This window comes from Macrotis lagotis, chromosome 2 (assembly GCF_037893015.1).
Source record: "Macrotis lagotis isolate mMagLag1 chromosome 2, bilby.v1.9.chrom.fasta, whole genome shotgun sequence".
Lineage (NCBI taxonomy): Eukaryota > Metazoa > Chordata > Mammalia > Peramelemorphia > Peramelidae > Macrotis > Macrotis lagotis.
In genome coordinates, this window is record NC_133659.1 from 230649676 (window position 1) to 230664008 (window position 14333).

Sequence of the window (14333 nt, forward strand, 5' to 3'; positions counted from 1 at the left end):
AACATCATTATTATTATTTCTTTGGAATCGTGGTTGTTCATTATACTGATTATATTTTTTCATTCTTTGAAGAGATATTACAACATTATTTTATCAGTTATTTTCTTAGTCCTCCTTACTCCACAGTTCCCACAATTCTTCCCACAGTTCTCTGAAATTGTCTTTTATATCATTTATTATAGTGAAATAATATTTCATAATTTGCTTGGCTGTTTCCTAATTCATTAGCAACCTTTTTGTTTCCAGTTTAGCAGAAGGGAAAAAATGTTACAAATATATTTGTATATAGAATCCCTTTCCTCTTTCTTTGTTATGTTTGAGGTATAAATCAGTCACAATATGATCAGGTCAAAAGGAACAATTTAGTGCATTTTGGGGTACCATTCCATATTGTTTTCCAGAATGGCTGGACCAATGCAGTTATGTGTCTGCTTTCCTGAAGCACCTGAAAACTGTTCATTTTTGTCATCTTTGTTAATTTGATGAGGTGAAATCTCAGAGCTGCTTTAATTTGCATTTGTCTAATTATTAGTGGTTTGGAACTCTTTTTTCTATTAAAGATTTTATTTGAGTTTTACAATTTTTCCCCCAATCTTACTTCCTTCCCCCCCCAACAGAAAGCAATCTGTCAGTCTTTACTTTGTTTCCATGTTGTACATTGATCCAAATTGAGTGTGATGAGAGAGAAATCATATCCTTAAGGAGGAAACAAAAAGTCTTAGAGATAACAAGATCATACAATATCTGTTTTTTTTTTTTTCTAAATTAAAAGGAATAGTTCTTGAACTTTGTTCAAATTCCACAGCTCTTTATCTGGATACAGATGGTATTCTCTGTTGCAGAGAGCCCAAAATTGTTCCTGATTGTTGCACTGATGGAATGAGCAAGTCCATCAAGGTCGAACATCACCCCCATGTTGCTGATAGGGTGCACAGTGTTTTTCTGGTTCTGCTCTTCTCACTCAGCATCATTTCTTGCAAATCCCTCCAGGCTTCCTTGAATTCCCATCCCTCCTGGTTTCTAATAGAACAATAGTGTTCCATGACATACATATACCACAGTTTGCTAAGCCATTCCCCAATTGAAAGACATTTACTTGATTTCCAATTCTTTGCCACCACAAACAGGGTATGCATATTTTTGTACAAGTGATGTTTTTACCCTTTTTCATCATCTCTTCAGGGTATAGACCCAGTAGTGGTATTGCTGGGTCAAAGAATATGCTCATTTTTGTTGCCCTTTGCGTGTAGTTCTAAATTTCTCTCCAGAAAGGTTGGATGAGTTCACAGCTCTACCAACAGTGTAATAGTGTCCCAGATTTCCCACAACCCTTCCAGCAATGATCATTATCCTTTCTGGTCATATTGGCCAGTCTGAGAGGTGTGAGGTGGTACCTCAGAGAAGCTTTAATTTGCATTTCTCTAATAATTAATGATTTAGAGCAATTTTTCATATGGCCATGGTTTGCTTTGATCTCCTTATTTTTAAATTGCCTTTGCATATCCTTTGACCATTTGTCCTTTGGGGAATGGCTTTTTTTAAAATATGACTCAGTTCTCTGTATATTTTAGAAATGAATCCTTTGTCAGAATCATTAGTTGTAAAGATTGTTTCCCAATTTACTTCATTTCTTTTGATCTTGGTTACAGTGGTTTTATCTGTGCAAAAGCCTTTTAATTTAATGAAATCAAAATCATCTAGTTTGTTTCTGGTGATGTTTTCCATTTCTTTCTTAGTCATAAACTGCTCCCCTTTCCATAGATCTGACAGTTAAACTAGTCCTTGATCTTCTAATTTGCTTATGGTATTGTTTTTTATGTCTAAGTCCTGTAACCATTTGGATCTTATCTTGGTAAAGGGTGTGAGGTGTTGGTCTAATCTAAGTTTCTTCCATACTAACTTCCAATTTTTCCAGCAGTTTTTATCAAAGAGAGAGTTTTTATCCCAATAGCTGGACTCTTTGGGTTTATCAAGCAGCAGGTTACTATAATCATTTCCTGCTATTGCACCTAGTCTATTCCACTGGTCCACCACTCTGTTTCTTAGCCAATACCAAACAGTTTTGATTACTGATGCTTTATAATATAATTTTAAATCAGGTAGGGCTAAGCCCCCTTCTTTTGCACTTTTTCTATTAAATTCCTGGAAATTCTTGACTTTTTATTTCTCCATATGAATTTACTTATGACTTTTTCTAACTCATTAAAGTAATTTTTTGGAATTTTGATTGGTAGGGGTTTGGAACTTTTTAAATATAGTTATTGATAGCTTGGATTTCTTCCTGAGAAAACTGCTTATCTATATTTTTCCATCATTTATTTATTGGGGAGGTTAGTAATGTGGTATGGTGGATAAAGTACTGGTCCTGGAATCATCTTACTGAGTTAGAATGTGGACTCAGACACTTATTAACCATGTGCCTCAGTTTCCTCATTTTTAAAATGAGCTGGAAAAGGAAATAGGAAACTTCCAGTATCTTTGCCAGTAAAACACTTGAAATAATGGACACAACTGAAAGATGTCTTAAATTATTAGGGAATGACTTTTGTTCTTAAAGATTTGACTCAGTTTCCTTATGTATCCTGAATGTGAGGTTTTTTTAAGGGACATATGATGCAAATATTTCATTCTCACATTGAGTTTTTTTGTTTTTATATATGTGGAAAAAATTCTCAATTTCATGGGTATGAAATAGTTGTCTAGAGTTTTTTAGATGTAGCTCAGAGAGATACGGTTTACCCTCTGCAGAGTATAGGATAAAGGAACTTTGGAGTTCATGAACATGAACTGGAATATTTATGAATAATGTCAAGATCAAGGATATGGTTATCTCAGTCTGAGATGGAGTAGGAAAGTAGGTTATAGGAACTGAGTTGAATGAAGAACTAGAAAGTTAGGGTAGTTGATAGACCACCAATATGTATGAATTGGGAATAAAGTCTGTGATCCAGGTTCTGAATTCATTGAGAAAGGAAAAAGAATAAATATGCATGTTTGTGTGTGTGTGTGGGGTGGGGTGGTGGTTATCAATAGATAACTGCCACCTGCATCTAGATTGCATGATAAATTTGAATATCAAAAGAGGAGACTTTGCTGAGTAGAATTTGGTGCTAGGAGAGTTCAGAAGTGACAATGGGAAGTAAGGAGTATTTTAATTCCCCCTATAAAAACAAGGGGTTATCAATGGAAATTAAAAAAACCTAACTGGAAAGGGTGGTCAGGGATCCAGTACCAAAAGAAGATAGCCAGTCAATGAATACCAGGAGATGGAAGGAGTTAAAAAGCAAATTTGAAAATTTTGGTGCAAGTATTTCAAAGACAAAGAAAGGGTAGACAGATGTGGAGCATTATGTTGTGTATATGGAGGTTAGATTGAGAAAACAGCCAGTTGTTACTAGACATTAGGTTTTATACATTGGCATTTGCTGGGAGAGGGGTATTTGGAGGGGTTCAGAATAATTGAGATGGGAATGTGGAGGTTTGAGAATGGTAGTCATTGAGAAATGAGTCCAGACAAAATATCATTGGTTGGAGAGAGGTCTATTGAAGGAGGCAGGTGCAAGTTCCTCTCTGGAGGTTCAGTTTCACAGTGGGTTATAGCCTAAAAAATATTCACAGCAGGCAGGAGAGGGCTGGTGTAGCTTGCAGGATTCTAATCAGGAGGTAGGAGGTAACAATATAAGACTGAAGAGTTGAACAAGTCAAGGGGGAGATAGCCTCTGGAGCATTGGAAAAGACCCTTAGACTAAGATAGTGGCCTGGATACTGGTGGTTGGAATTTGATATAGGGTGATAGAGAAGACCCTAGGGTGAATGAATGAATGAATAATACATTTATTAAGCACTTCCTTTGTAAAAAGCATTGTGCTAAAGCACTGGGCATATGAATAGAAAAATAAAAAAAAGTTGACTTGCAGCTCAGTGGATAGAGCACTAACCCTGGAGTTCAATCCAGCGTCACACTCTTACTGCTGTGTGATCCTGGAAAAGTCACCTAACCCTGATTGTCTCCCTTCTCCCCCCCCCCCCCCAAAGTTCCTACTCTCAAGGAGTTCATATCCTAATGAAGAAAACAACATATATGGAAGTTTCAACTGTAAGTCAGAAGAAATAAAAGTCCCACGCTCCTTGGGTGCAGCTGCAAAGCAGATGCTAATGTGTCTTATGTAATATCATTATTTAATGTAACTATTTTTGAGGACTCTTAGGTTCAGAGTCCTGGGTTGTCCTCACTGAAATCAGAGTGGGGAGAGTGACGTATGACTAGCATAGCATTTGTTGTAAACGGAGAAGATGAAAGCAACAAGCCTGGTTTTGGGGGTTCATGGATAACACGCTTGGACTAATTTCAGTCTTCCCTAAGCAAAACTGACCTCCAATGTAATATTAATTGATCAGTCAACAAAAATTTATTAATTAATTTATTACATGCTTTGTTCTTTATGTTTTTACCTCTGTTTCTACCTCATATCTCAATTCAGGGAATTCACTTCAAATCAAAAGAAGACTGTGTCTACCTTGTATATGGCACTGTGCTAGAGATACAAAGATACAACATTAGCCTAGATCTTAGGAGGGAGAGAATACAAGCAAGTAGATCCTCCTAGCTGAGTTCTAAAGAATGATAAAAAATTCTAAGAGGGAAAAGTAAGGACGGAGTGAATTCCAGGGATATAAAATAGCCTGTGCATGATTTAGAGAATAGGATGACATCCCATGTTTGACTGAAAATGGAATCTGATGGTTGTGATCTAAGGAACCATAGAGAATGGAACTTTTCTCTCTTTAGGAGCTAGAGTATTCAGGAGGATGGTGTATATTCTCTGGATTATGACTAAACACTAGTGGTAATCTAGCCATTTTGTAAAGAGTTTTTTTTAGGTTTTTTGCAAGGCAAATGGGTTAAGTGGCTTGCCCAAGGCCACACAGCTAGTAATTAGGTGTCTGAGGTCGGATTTGAACTCAGGTACTCCTGACTCCAGGGCTGGTGCTCTATCCACTGTGCCACCTAGCTGCCCCTATAAAGAAGATTCTTGAGGAGAACATAGGGCTCCTCAAAATTTTCTTCCACTCAGTCACATCAGGTGCATCAAACTGTTGGGCTAATCACCTTTCCAAATCTATAGCTGATCTGTCTTAGAATAAGGAGTGTCCTTACTGGAAATTCCCAATATAGATAAAATTGAAGGTGCAGATAAAACAATGAACTCCCTCTTTCATCTGTTTCCTAGATGCAAATTTTTTCTACTATATTATGGTTGCTTCTTCCACTGCACTGTACTCAAGGTTCAAACTTTCTCTGTCTATAAAACTAAATAGATAATAGGGACAGGAATGAAAGCATTCTGAGATCCTGGGTAGAAAGGTCCTATTCAAATCCAAGGTATCCTTCTTCATTGACTAATATTTCCAAGATTCCTAACCTTTAATAATTAGAAGGTGATTTACAGGTTATCTAGTCCAATTTTATTTATGTATAAAATGACTTAATTAAGAATTTCATATTCATAAGATGGTAGAGGGATGCTCTACATGACTTCTCTATTCTAAGTATAGAGTCAAGAACACTGGACTAGGACTCAGTGAACTGGGACTTGAGCAAGTCATCTACCTCCTTTGATTTCCATTCCCCCAATGACTTTTGAATGACCTTTAAATCTTAGTCTATAAATCTAGTCCTTCTAAACTCTACATTTTGGTTATTCAGGTTAAAGAGTAATAAAGATGACAAAGTTAGGAGTCTTACATTATTATTAATGTTTATTATTTTTAACATTTTCCATTTATGTTTACTGTAGATGTGCCCTTAAGCAATGGGGTAATGGGTAGTTGGAGATCCTCACTCTTCCATTTTCTGTGCAGGATGGAAAGAAGAAAAACATTCAGTGAAGTGATATAGAAAAACAAATCCCCCCCCCCCCCAACAGACGGTGGAATTGTTGAAAATGTTAGACACTCAAGTAAAGTATTAAGAAAAGGACTTCTTAAAAGCAAGAAAGAAAAGGGCTCCTTTGTCTATTGTTTATTATACACTCATCAAATCTCTGGCTTTCTTGTAATGCAGGGGCTATTTGGATCCTAGAAATGCTTAGAGACAGAAGGAAGGCATATAATAGATTCTTCCTTGCTCTGATTCTTACTTGTTCAGAGTGAAGACAGACCTATCAGCTTCCAATTTTCCTTTGCTCTTTTCCATGGAAGACCAAAGAAAACAGCCCTCAGCAACCTGAATAAGTATTTTTGTAATAGACCTTCCTGCAAATTTTGAGGGCTTATCTTTTTTTTTAAGAAGAACAAAATGTTTGATAAAAGAGGGCTTAGCTTTAATGAGTATTAAAACTTACATATTTTATAGAATATTTAAAATATATGAAAACATTCTGATTGAAATTTACAAAACACAGGGAGTAAGAGAGACTAAAAGATTGAAGGTTGTAAATAAACTGTATCCTTTGGCTTTGGTTTCTTTGTAGGCCCTACCAGGAAGAAGCTGCATCCAAGGTTTCCCTAAGATTCCAGGACTCAAAATGGCAGTTCCTGTTATGCACCAAGGTCCATGTACCAACCTGGCTCCCTGTGTCTTGGCTTTTGGCTCTCAGCTTATTGACCTGTGACTCAGCAATGTCAGCTCGCTCTTCAGCTTCCTCCAGTTCATGTTGAACCCTCCTGCATCTTGTTAACTGAGTGTTGGCCTGTTCCTCCTAAAAGAGAATGAGATAGAAGATGACATCTCTTTTATATCATTGTTATTGAGACTACTGTTCCTTTCTATCTTTTAGGAATCAGCTCTTAACACTGTGCTCAATAGATGTTTGTTGATTGAATAATTGCTGGGCACTGAACTATTTTTCTTGGGACGAAGAAAAAAAAGGCAGGGTTTTCCAAAGTAATGGAATTGAATATTCCCAGGTAATGTTAAGAATTGTTAATATTTACATGGCACTAAAACATTTTAAATATATTATCCCATCTTATTCTCCCAACAACACTGTGAAGTAGGAGTTAATATTATCATACTTTTTTTCACCAAGGAGACTAAGGAAAGCAGCAATTAAATGATTTGCTTATAGTCACATTGCTAGTAAAAGTCAGAGGCAGGATTTAAACACAAGTCTTTCTTAGTCCGAGTTCAGCACACCTTCTTCTTTATTACCTAACTGTTTCATGGCAACTGTTTATTTATAAGCTACAGGATGAATTTGGATGAGTTAGAGAAGGGAAAGAGTCTTGGATTCTAAGTAGATAACAAGGAGGAAGAAGGAGAGATATTCTTGCTTCTATAGATTGAGAATGACTTTTCTGTCTTTTAGAAAGAAATCATGGTCACATAGTAAACTGAGCAACAGGTAGACTTGCTCCATGGCCAGCTCTAGACCAGGAGTCAGGAGTTAGGCCTCTAAGGCCTGTGAAATCCTTTGGTGATGCCAAGGTGGGATTCGAAATTCAATAAATCTACGAGTTTTTTAGTGGTCAATTAATTCAATGTTTGACCAAATATAGCAGACTAATTTTTAAGTTGATAATTTTGTATGGCTCACAAATGATGTTATAAATGTCCAAATGGTCCTAGGCAGAAAATAAAAGGTTCCCCACTTCTGAGATAATTGAATTTACTACACATGATTCATTCTACAGTAAAAACTACTGGAGTGGTTTGCCATTTTCATCTCCAGTTTTTTTAAAAGATGAGGAAACTGAGGTAAACTTGATAAGGTATTCCATGGGTATCAATGCACACACTCAGACTCTTTGTTGCCCTTCACTGTAATGATATGCCCAGGGTCACACACTAGTAAGTGTCTGAGGTTGGATTTGAACTCAAGAAGATGAGCCTTCCTAATTATCTATCCACTATGCCCAAATTACCTCCTTGGGATCAAGACAGAATAAAACTGGACTCTGGAGTAAGGAGTTGCTGAATGCTCAAATGTTTATTCAGTACACTTTCTCCATTCAAAAATGTCAGGTTAGTACTAATTTATTAAGAACTCAAATGCAGGGGAAGTTAGGTGGTGCAATAGATAGAGCACCAGCTCTGGGATTAGGAGTACAAATTAGGAGTTCAAATCTGGTCTTGGACACTTAATAATTGCCTAGATGTATGACCTTGGGCAAGTCAATTAACTTCATTGCCTTGCAAAAAACCAAAACAAAACAAAACACAAAAAGAACTCAAATGCAAAACACTCTTATGGGCGAGGAATAACAAAATGGATACAGAAAATGGAAATGAAAGTTATTGCTATTTATTCAAGTTTGTTTCCATCCATATAGTAGGGCAGAGTAGAATAAAGAAGATTGGATGGGGAAGATAGAGTAAGGAAGGGTAGAAGAGGTAGAAGAAATATTTATATTTTTTATATCACTTTAAGATTTATTGGAAGGCTTCCTTAATGAAAATATGAGAAAAAACAGGGAATCTTTTAAGAATGAGATTCCTTAGGGGCAGCTAGGTAGCACAGTGGATAGAGCACCTGCTCTAGAGTCAGGAAGACCTGAGCTCAAATCTGACCTCAGACACTTAATAATTACCTAGCTGTGTGGCCTTGGGCAACCCATTTAACTCCATCTGCCTTGCAAAAAAAAAAAAAAAAACCAAACTAAAAAAAGAATGATAATGATATTCCTTGGGGGAGGTGGGGCAGGAACTGTTTTTTTTCCCCTTTATATCCTTAGTACTTACTATATTACCTGATATATAGCAAGGACTTAATAAATAGTTGTTTGTTTGATTCATTTAGGAGGCTGCTTAATTCTTTCAACTGCATCAAAATCTTAAAAGAAAACCCTACTGTTAAAAAGTCATATTCTTCCAGTAACCCAATAGGGTTGTGAATCATGGAATGCCATAATTTCCAAAGTAAAAAAGACAAAGAAATGGGTGGTGGACAAAAACAGAATGTAACATGTTATCAACAATGATTTGCACAAAACACATGGTATAATTGGGAACATCCAAGAGATGTTTAACTAGAAAGAGATGGGTCAGTCATATTAGAATGAAGGGCAACAAATAGTCTGAGTGTGTTCTTTGTTACCCATGGAATACCTTAGCATATTAAATGTAACTTTATGGAAGGATTATGAGAAGCTATGAACAAGAGAAACACAAACTGAGATAGTATGAATTGTACTATTAGTGGAGGGAGATCACACATTGATAATATTGAAGTTCTAAGGTATTTAAAGTTTATAAAGGACTTTTCTCATATAATTCCTCTGATGGATGTAGTTAAAATATTAATATCCCCATTTTATAGATGAAGAAACAGACTCAAAGACAATGAACAGTTCTTCTCAGATCACAGATCTCATAAATATCAGGGGCCTGTTTTCCTGACTCCAAATACAGTGTTCCCTTTCTACTAAAGGATGCTACTTTTTAGAGAGCATACACACAGATGGTCAAGAGTTTGAAAGGGATTTTAATAATCACTTCAATCCATCAAAACCATTTCCTTTATTACTGTGGGAAAGAAAAATGAACTTGGACTTTGAGGGGTGTGTGATCTGAAGTAAAGTTGTAAAAGTAATGAATATTGGTTTCTTTTAAGAGATAGAAACATGCTCTACAAACAAAATTGACTGCTAGGAGAAAATATACAGGAGGCCTACACAGCTCCATGGGAAGCATGACTACATGTCACCTAGGGAAGCTCCTTTACTCACAGCCTCTTCTGCTTGTCTCTTGTATGCCTTCACTTTGGCTTGTAGCTTGTCTACCAGGTCCTGGAGCCTGAGGACATTCTTATGATCTTCTTCAGCCTATAAAGAGAGAATTAGAATTATAGTCCCCAAATTGAGTAGCAGACACTTTTACTGTGATTTCTCCAATATTTACCTGGTAAGTAATTTCTTTGACTTTCCGTTCATATTTGTGGGCTCCTTTAATGGCTTCAGCTCCCTTCTTCTGTTCAGCATCAAGATCATTTTCCAGCTCATGAACCTAAAATCCAATGTTATGAAGAGATGGCAAGAAAGAAATCAAAGTGTCTCAAACTTTCCTTATTTACCTATGTTATACTGGGTCAACTATTCTCCCACATTAAAATTTGCAAATTTTCATACTGAAGCCCAGGGTCCCCAAACTATTTCATATGAGCTACTATGATTTTCTTTAGTCTTACAAGTACTTGGAGGTGAAGGTAGATAGTGAGGTTGCATATATCACTATTAGGGCTAGGATGTGAGCTATACTATTCCCATAAGACATGGAAACTGAGACATAGTGGAAGGAATTCCTGAGAGTCATGGAGAGTACAAGTCCCATTTAAGTACCTAAATGGGACAACTTCCTTTATAAATTCTTTTTTTTTGACACCCTAGTCCCTTCCATTGTTATATCTCTCTAATCCCTAAGCTTATGTGATTTCCCCCTCCTCAAATTTTTATTGTGTTTTACCTGAACCATCCATTTATATTTATATTATATAATACCCTATTAGATACCTAGGGATTACACATCTATTCTTTTCCATACAGTTATATCATAGGAATACATACCCTTTATTTTTGCCCCTTCCCCTGGATAGTTTGGGAACTTTTCCTAGTCAATTAAATAATGTCACCCCTATAACCAGGGGTAATTGGGGATAGACTGAGAGGGAACTAAGGAAAAAGTGAGATGTATTCCAAAGTTTCAGATATACATAGGTTAAGATTTACAGGTGAGAGGTATACTACCCAGATTCTGAAATTGCAAAGACACAAATTTTGACAAGTCATCATGTCCACTGTGGAATTGTCTAGGAGAAGTTGTTCTAAAAATCTTCCATATTTCTAGATCCAATTCTAGAGAATGAAGTACAACAGAAATCTCTAGAAATAGATGTCCTTCTGAGTCAGGAAATCTAGGAATCTAGAACTGATCCTCTAGAAAGGGGGATGACCACCATCTGCTGGGAACTAAGAAGAAATGCATAAGGCTTGGATTATAGACAAAATAATATATGGTAATATGCCCTCATTAGGGTGCAGCAAATGGAGGCATCTGTGAGAATTCCTGGAGGTATGAATTCAATGGATAAAAGAAGGAGACATTCTGGGATAAGTCATTTAGCCTCTCTGAGTTTCAGTGTTTTTTAATTATAGAATGGGGATAAAAATAATACCTTACTAGAATGTTGTAAGAATCAAATGAGATAACATATGTAAAATGCTTTGCAAACTTTAGAGCATTATGAAAATATTAGCTATTTGTCCCTATTAAATTGCATCTTATTGGATTTAAGCTATGTCTCTGAAAAAAATGTTGGCATAGGGCCAAACCCAGATCTATGACTGCCTTATTCCAGACTTCCTTTCAAGGTGACTGAACTATTAAAGATTACTCTTTAGGCATGGGCTTTTGATCAGTTCTGAATCTACTTAACTATTATTATTTAGTGCAGATTAAAAGCTCATACTAGGTAGCATTTCTACAGCATTATACAGGTGTCATTTCAGTTGATCCTCAATTCTGTAAGATAGATACTATTATCACCATTCTATAGATACAGAAACTGAGATAATCAGACACTAAGTGACTGAGACTGGATTTGAACTCAGGTCTTCCTGTCTTTGGATCTAGTGTTCAATCCACTGAATCACATTGCCATAATCCATAATAGCCTGAGGAGTTGTACAAATGAAGTAAATTCTTATTTATAGAATTTCTCTGATTTATTTGAATTTCATTAAGCATAACCTATTCTTGTTAAAGCTATACTAGCTTTTTTTTTAATCCCTTCCTTTTCTTTCGGCTCACACACTTAATAATACCAAGTTCTCTTGTCTGGCAAGGCAGACAAGGTCATAGCAACAACCTCACCATCTATCTTACAAGTGAGTTTCTTTTCCTAGTAGACTTGTGATTTTTATCAGTTTGAATTTTTTTCTCCACCAGGGCATATATATGTATATATATATATGTATATATACATACATACATATTTATGTATACATGTATACAAATTATCTATCTATCCATGCTTCTCAACAGAGTCCATGTGGGTCAGTAGTTAGTACTGGGAACCAGATTACTCTCTAATTTCAGGTCTCTCAGTCCACTTAAATTTTCCTTTGCATCTGGATAGGGTTATTCAACTTATTTAGCACTGTTTCCCAAAAATTTAGGGGTAGGAAGATAGTAGAAGTAACATATCCTTTCTGGTGCTACTGCTGTTAGGGGAGAGAAGGGTTATATTGTGCCTCCCTTGTATTACATTCCTCTCCTTCCTATGAGATTGCCACAGCTTGGAGAATAGGATCTATATTGTATTGATATTTGTGTTTCCAATGCCTACTTCATATCAGTAAGTGCTAAATAAATATTTTTTGGATCACATTGAGGTAAACTGAAATAGGGTATGGAAACAACTCATTTTGAAAGTGATCAGATGAAGCTCCATAGAAACAAGTCTCCTTCATTATTCACTGACTTATAGGTACAATTGGTGGATTATTTGACTGCAACAAAGGAAGGGTGCACTTTAGTACTCTTTATGAAGATAAGTATAATAATGTAGGTGGGGTAAGAGGATTTCCAGGAAGGAGGGAATAGTATTCCCTTTATTATGCTACTTTCTTCTGTTTCTTCCCTCTCCCCTTTTCACCAGGCTCTCAATCTGTAGAGGACATATTTTACATGCTCCTCTCTATCATCATCCCCCTCTCACACTTCTTCCTGTGATTCTGCTTTAAAAACAAAATAAAGAATATTATACAGTTCACCCAGATATGGGACCTAGAAAAGGGTGAGGGAAAGAAAGTCAAGGATGAATCATCCATGAAAATCAATAGAAAAATTGCCAGAAAAAAGAACAGAAACCAGCATAACATATACCATATAGAAGACTTGAAATGTCTACTGTTCTTTGAAGAGCAAACTCATTTATTTTCTTTGAAGAATAAGAAGTAAACTAGACTTGTTTAAGTTAGACTTAAGAAAGACTGGAAAAGAAAGGAAACATTAGAATGGATGAACAAAAGATGCTAGATATTTAAAAGAAAATAGGAAATAATTTTCAAGGAGTGTACTTGACTAACTTGGTAACAGCAATTTATATACATACAGGCAGAAGTTCCCTGACCAATGTCATTTTGCAATCACATAATTAGCTCATTATAACCAAATCATGATTTGGGAAGTCACCCATTCATAGTATCATTTCTGTGGAATTAACTGACCCCATAATGTTGTCTTGTCTTCCTGTCTTACCATAGCAATAAAGTGATAATATTATGATTGTATATACTATTCAATCTGCTAAACCTTTTCTTTCCTCATTGTTGTCATTGAAAATAGGTATTCCAAGTATTGTTTTCCCAACTTAATTTGGCTCAGTGCTCAAACAATTGGAAGTCATTTGACCAAGATTATACAGCTAGGAAGAAGTAAGGACATGAACCCAGGGTCTTTAGAGTCTAAATTTGATACTACTCCACAATATAGTGCCTCTTCAAAATGGAAATCACATAAAAATGTGCTGCTTTTCTCATATATTTTTCATAAACAGTTATCTTAGATAAAATGCCTCATAAAATGAATGTTTAAAAAGTCATAGGCACAGCAATGATTATTTATTTCAATACTTTGTCTTAGCAAAACCACATAAAATGTGTGTGTGTGTGTGTGTGTGTGTGTGTGTGTGTGTGTTTGTGTGTGTTTGTGAAATGACAAGTAGAAATGGTCACAAGCCCACTTTTAGGTTACTGTGTGACTTTTTTTTTTTTGTTCTTGCTGCCATTCCTTGGGTGGCATATTGTGCAGCCCTGTCTTCTACATAGACCTAAAGTTCTAAGATTATTCTCACACCACTGTACCCTATTCTCCAATTTCTGGATCTGCTTCTTTCCTCCTTTCAGGGCCAGCTGCTCAGCCTCATCCAGACGGTGCTGCAGGTCTTTCACAGTCTGTTCCAGGTTCTTCTTCATCCGCTCCAGGTGAGCACAGGTATCCTGCTCCTTCTTCAGCTCCTCAGCCATCATAGCTGCCTGGTTAGGTCCACAGGAAATATTAATAAGTCACCCAACCTATCATTATCTAACCCATGAAAAAGGGTTCCTTGATTCCTCACAAGAAACTCTTCAAGCCTCAACAGAGATCCCCGCCCCACCTTTCCCCTAACCTCTGGATAAAAAGGCAACAGAGCTCACTCACATCTGTGATAGCTTTTTTGGCTTTCTCCTCTGCATTCCGAGCTTCCTGTATAGAGTTCTCCACTTCTTTCTGGCACTCAGCTATGTCAGCCTCCAGCTTCTTCTTTGTGTTTATGAGGCTGGCATTCTAGTAAGAAAATTAGGTAATAGGAGTTCAATTTCATAAACTTAAAACTGTAAGGTACTTCATAAGT

General features: G+C 36.4%; 1 protein-coding gene across 1 annotated transcript in view; it reads right to left on the minus strand.

Moving 5' to 3' along the window:
• Positions 1 to 5782: 5782 nt before the first annotated feature.
• The window catches only part of LOC141511476 (myosin-13), a 72678-nt gene continuing 64127 nt past the window's right edge, over positions 5783 to 14333 (minus strand). The window contains exons 34-39 of the mRNA XM_074220642.1: positions 14141 to 14266; positions 13804 to 13974; positions 9842 to 9946; positions 9670 to 9765; positions 6567 to 6701; positions 5783 to 5854 (exon numbers count right to left, since the gene is read on the minus strand). Coding sequence (XP_074076743.1) covers positions 5840 to 5854; positions 6567 to 6701; positions 9670 to 9765; positions 9842 to 9946; positions 13804 to 13974; positions 14141 to 14266 — 648 coding nt within the window. The 3' untranslated portion in view covers positions 5783 to 5839. The remainder of the gene's footprint in view (positions 5855 to 6566; positions 6702 to 9669; positions 9766 to 9841; positions 9947 to 13803; positions 13975 to 14140; positions 14267 to 14333) is intronic.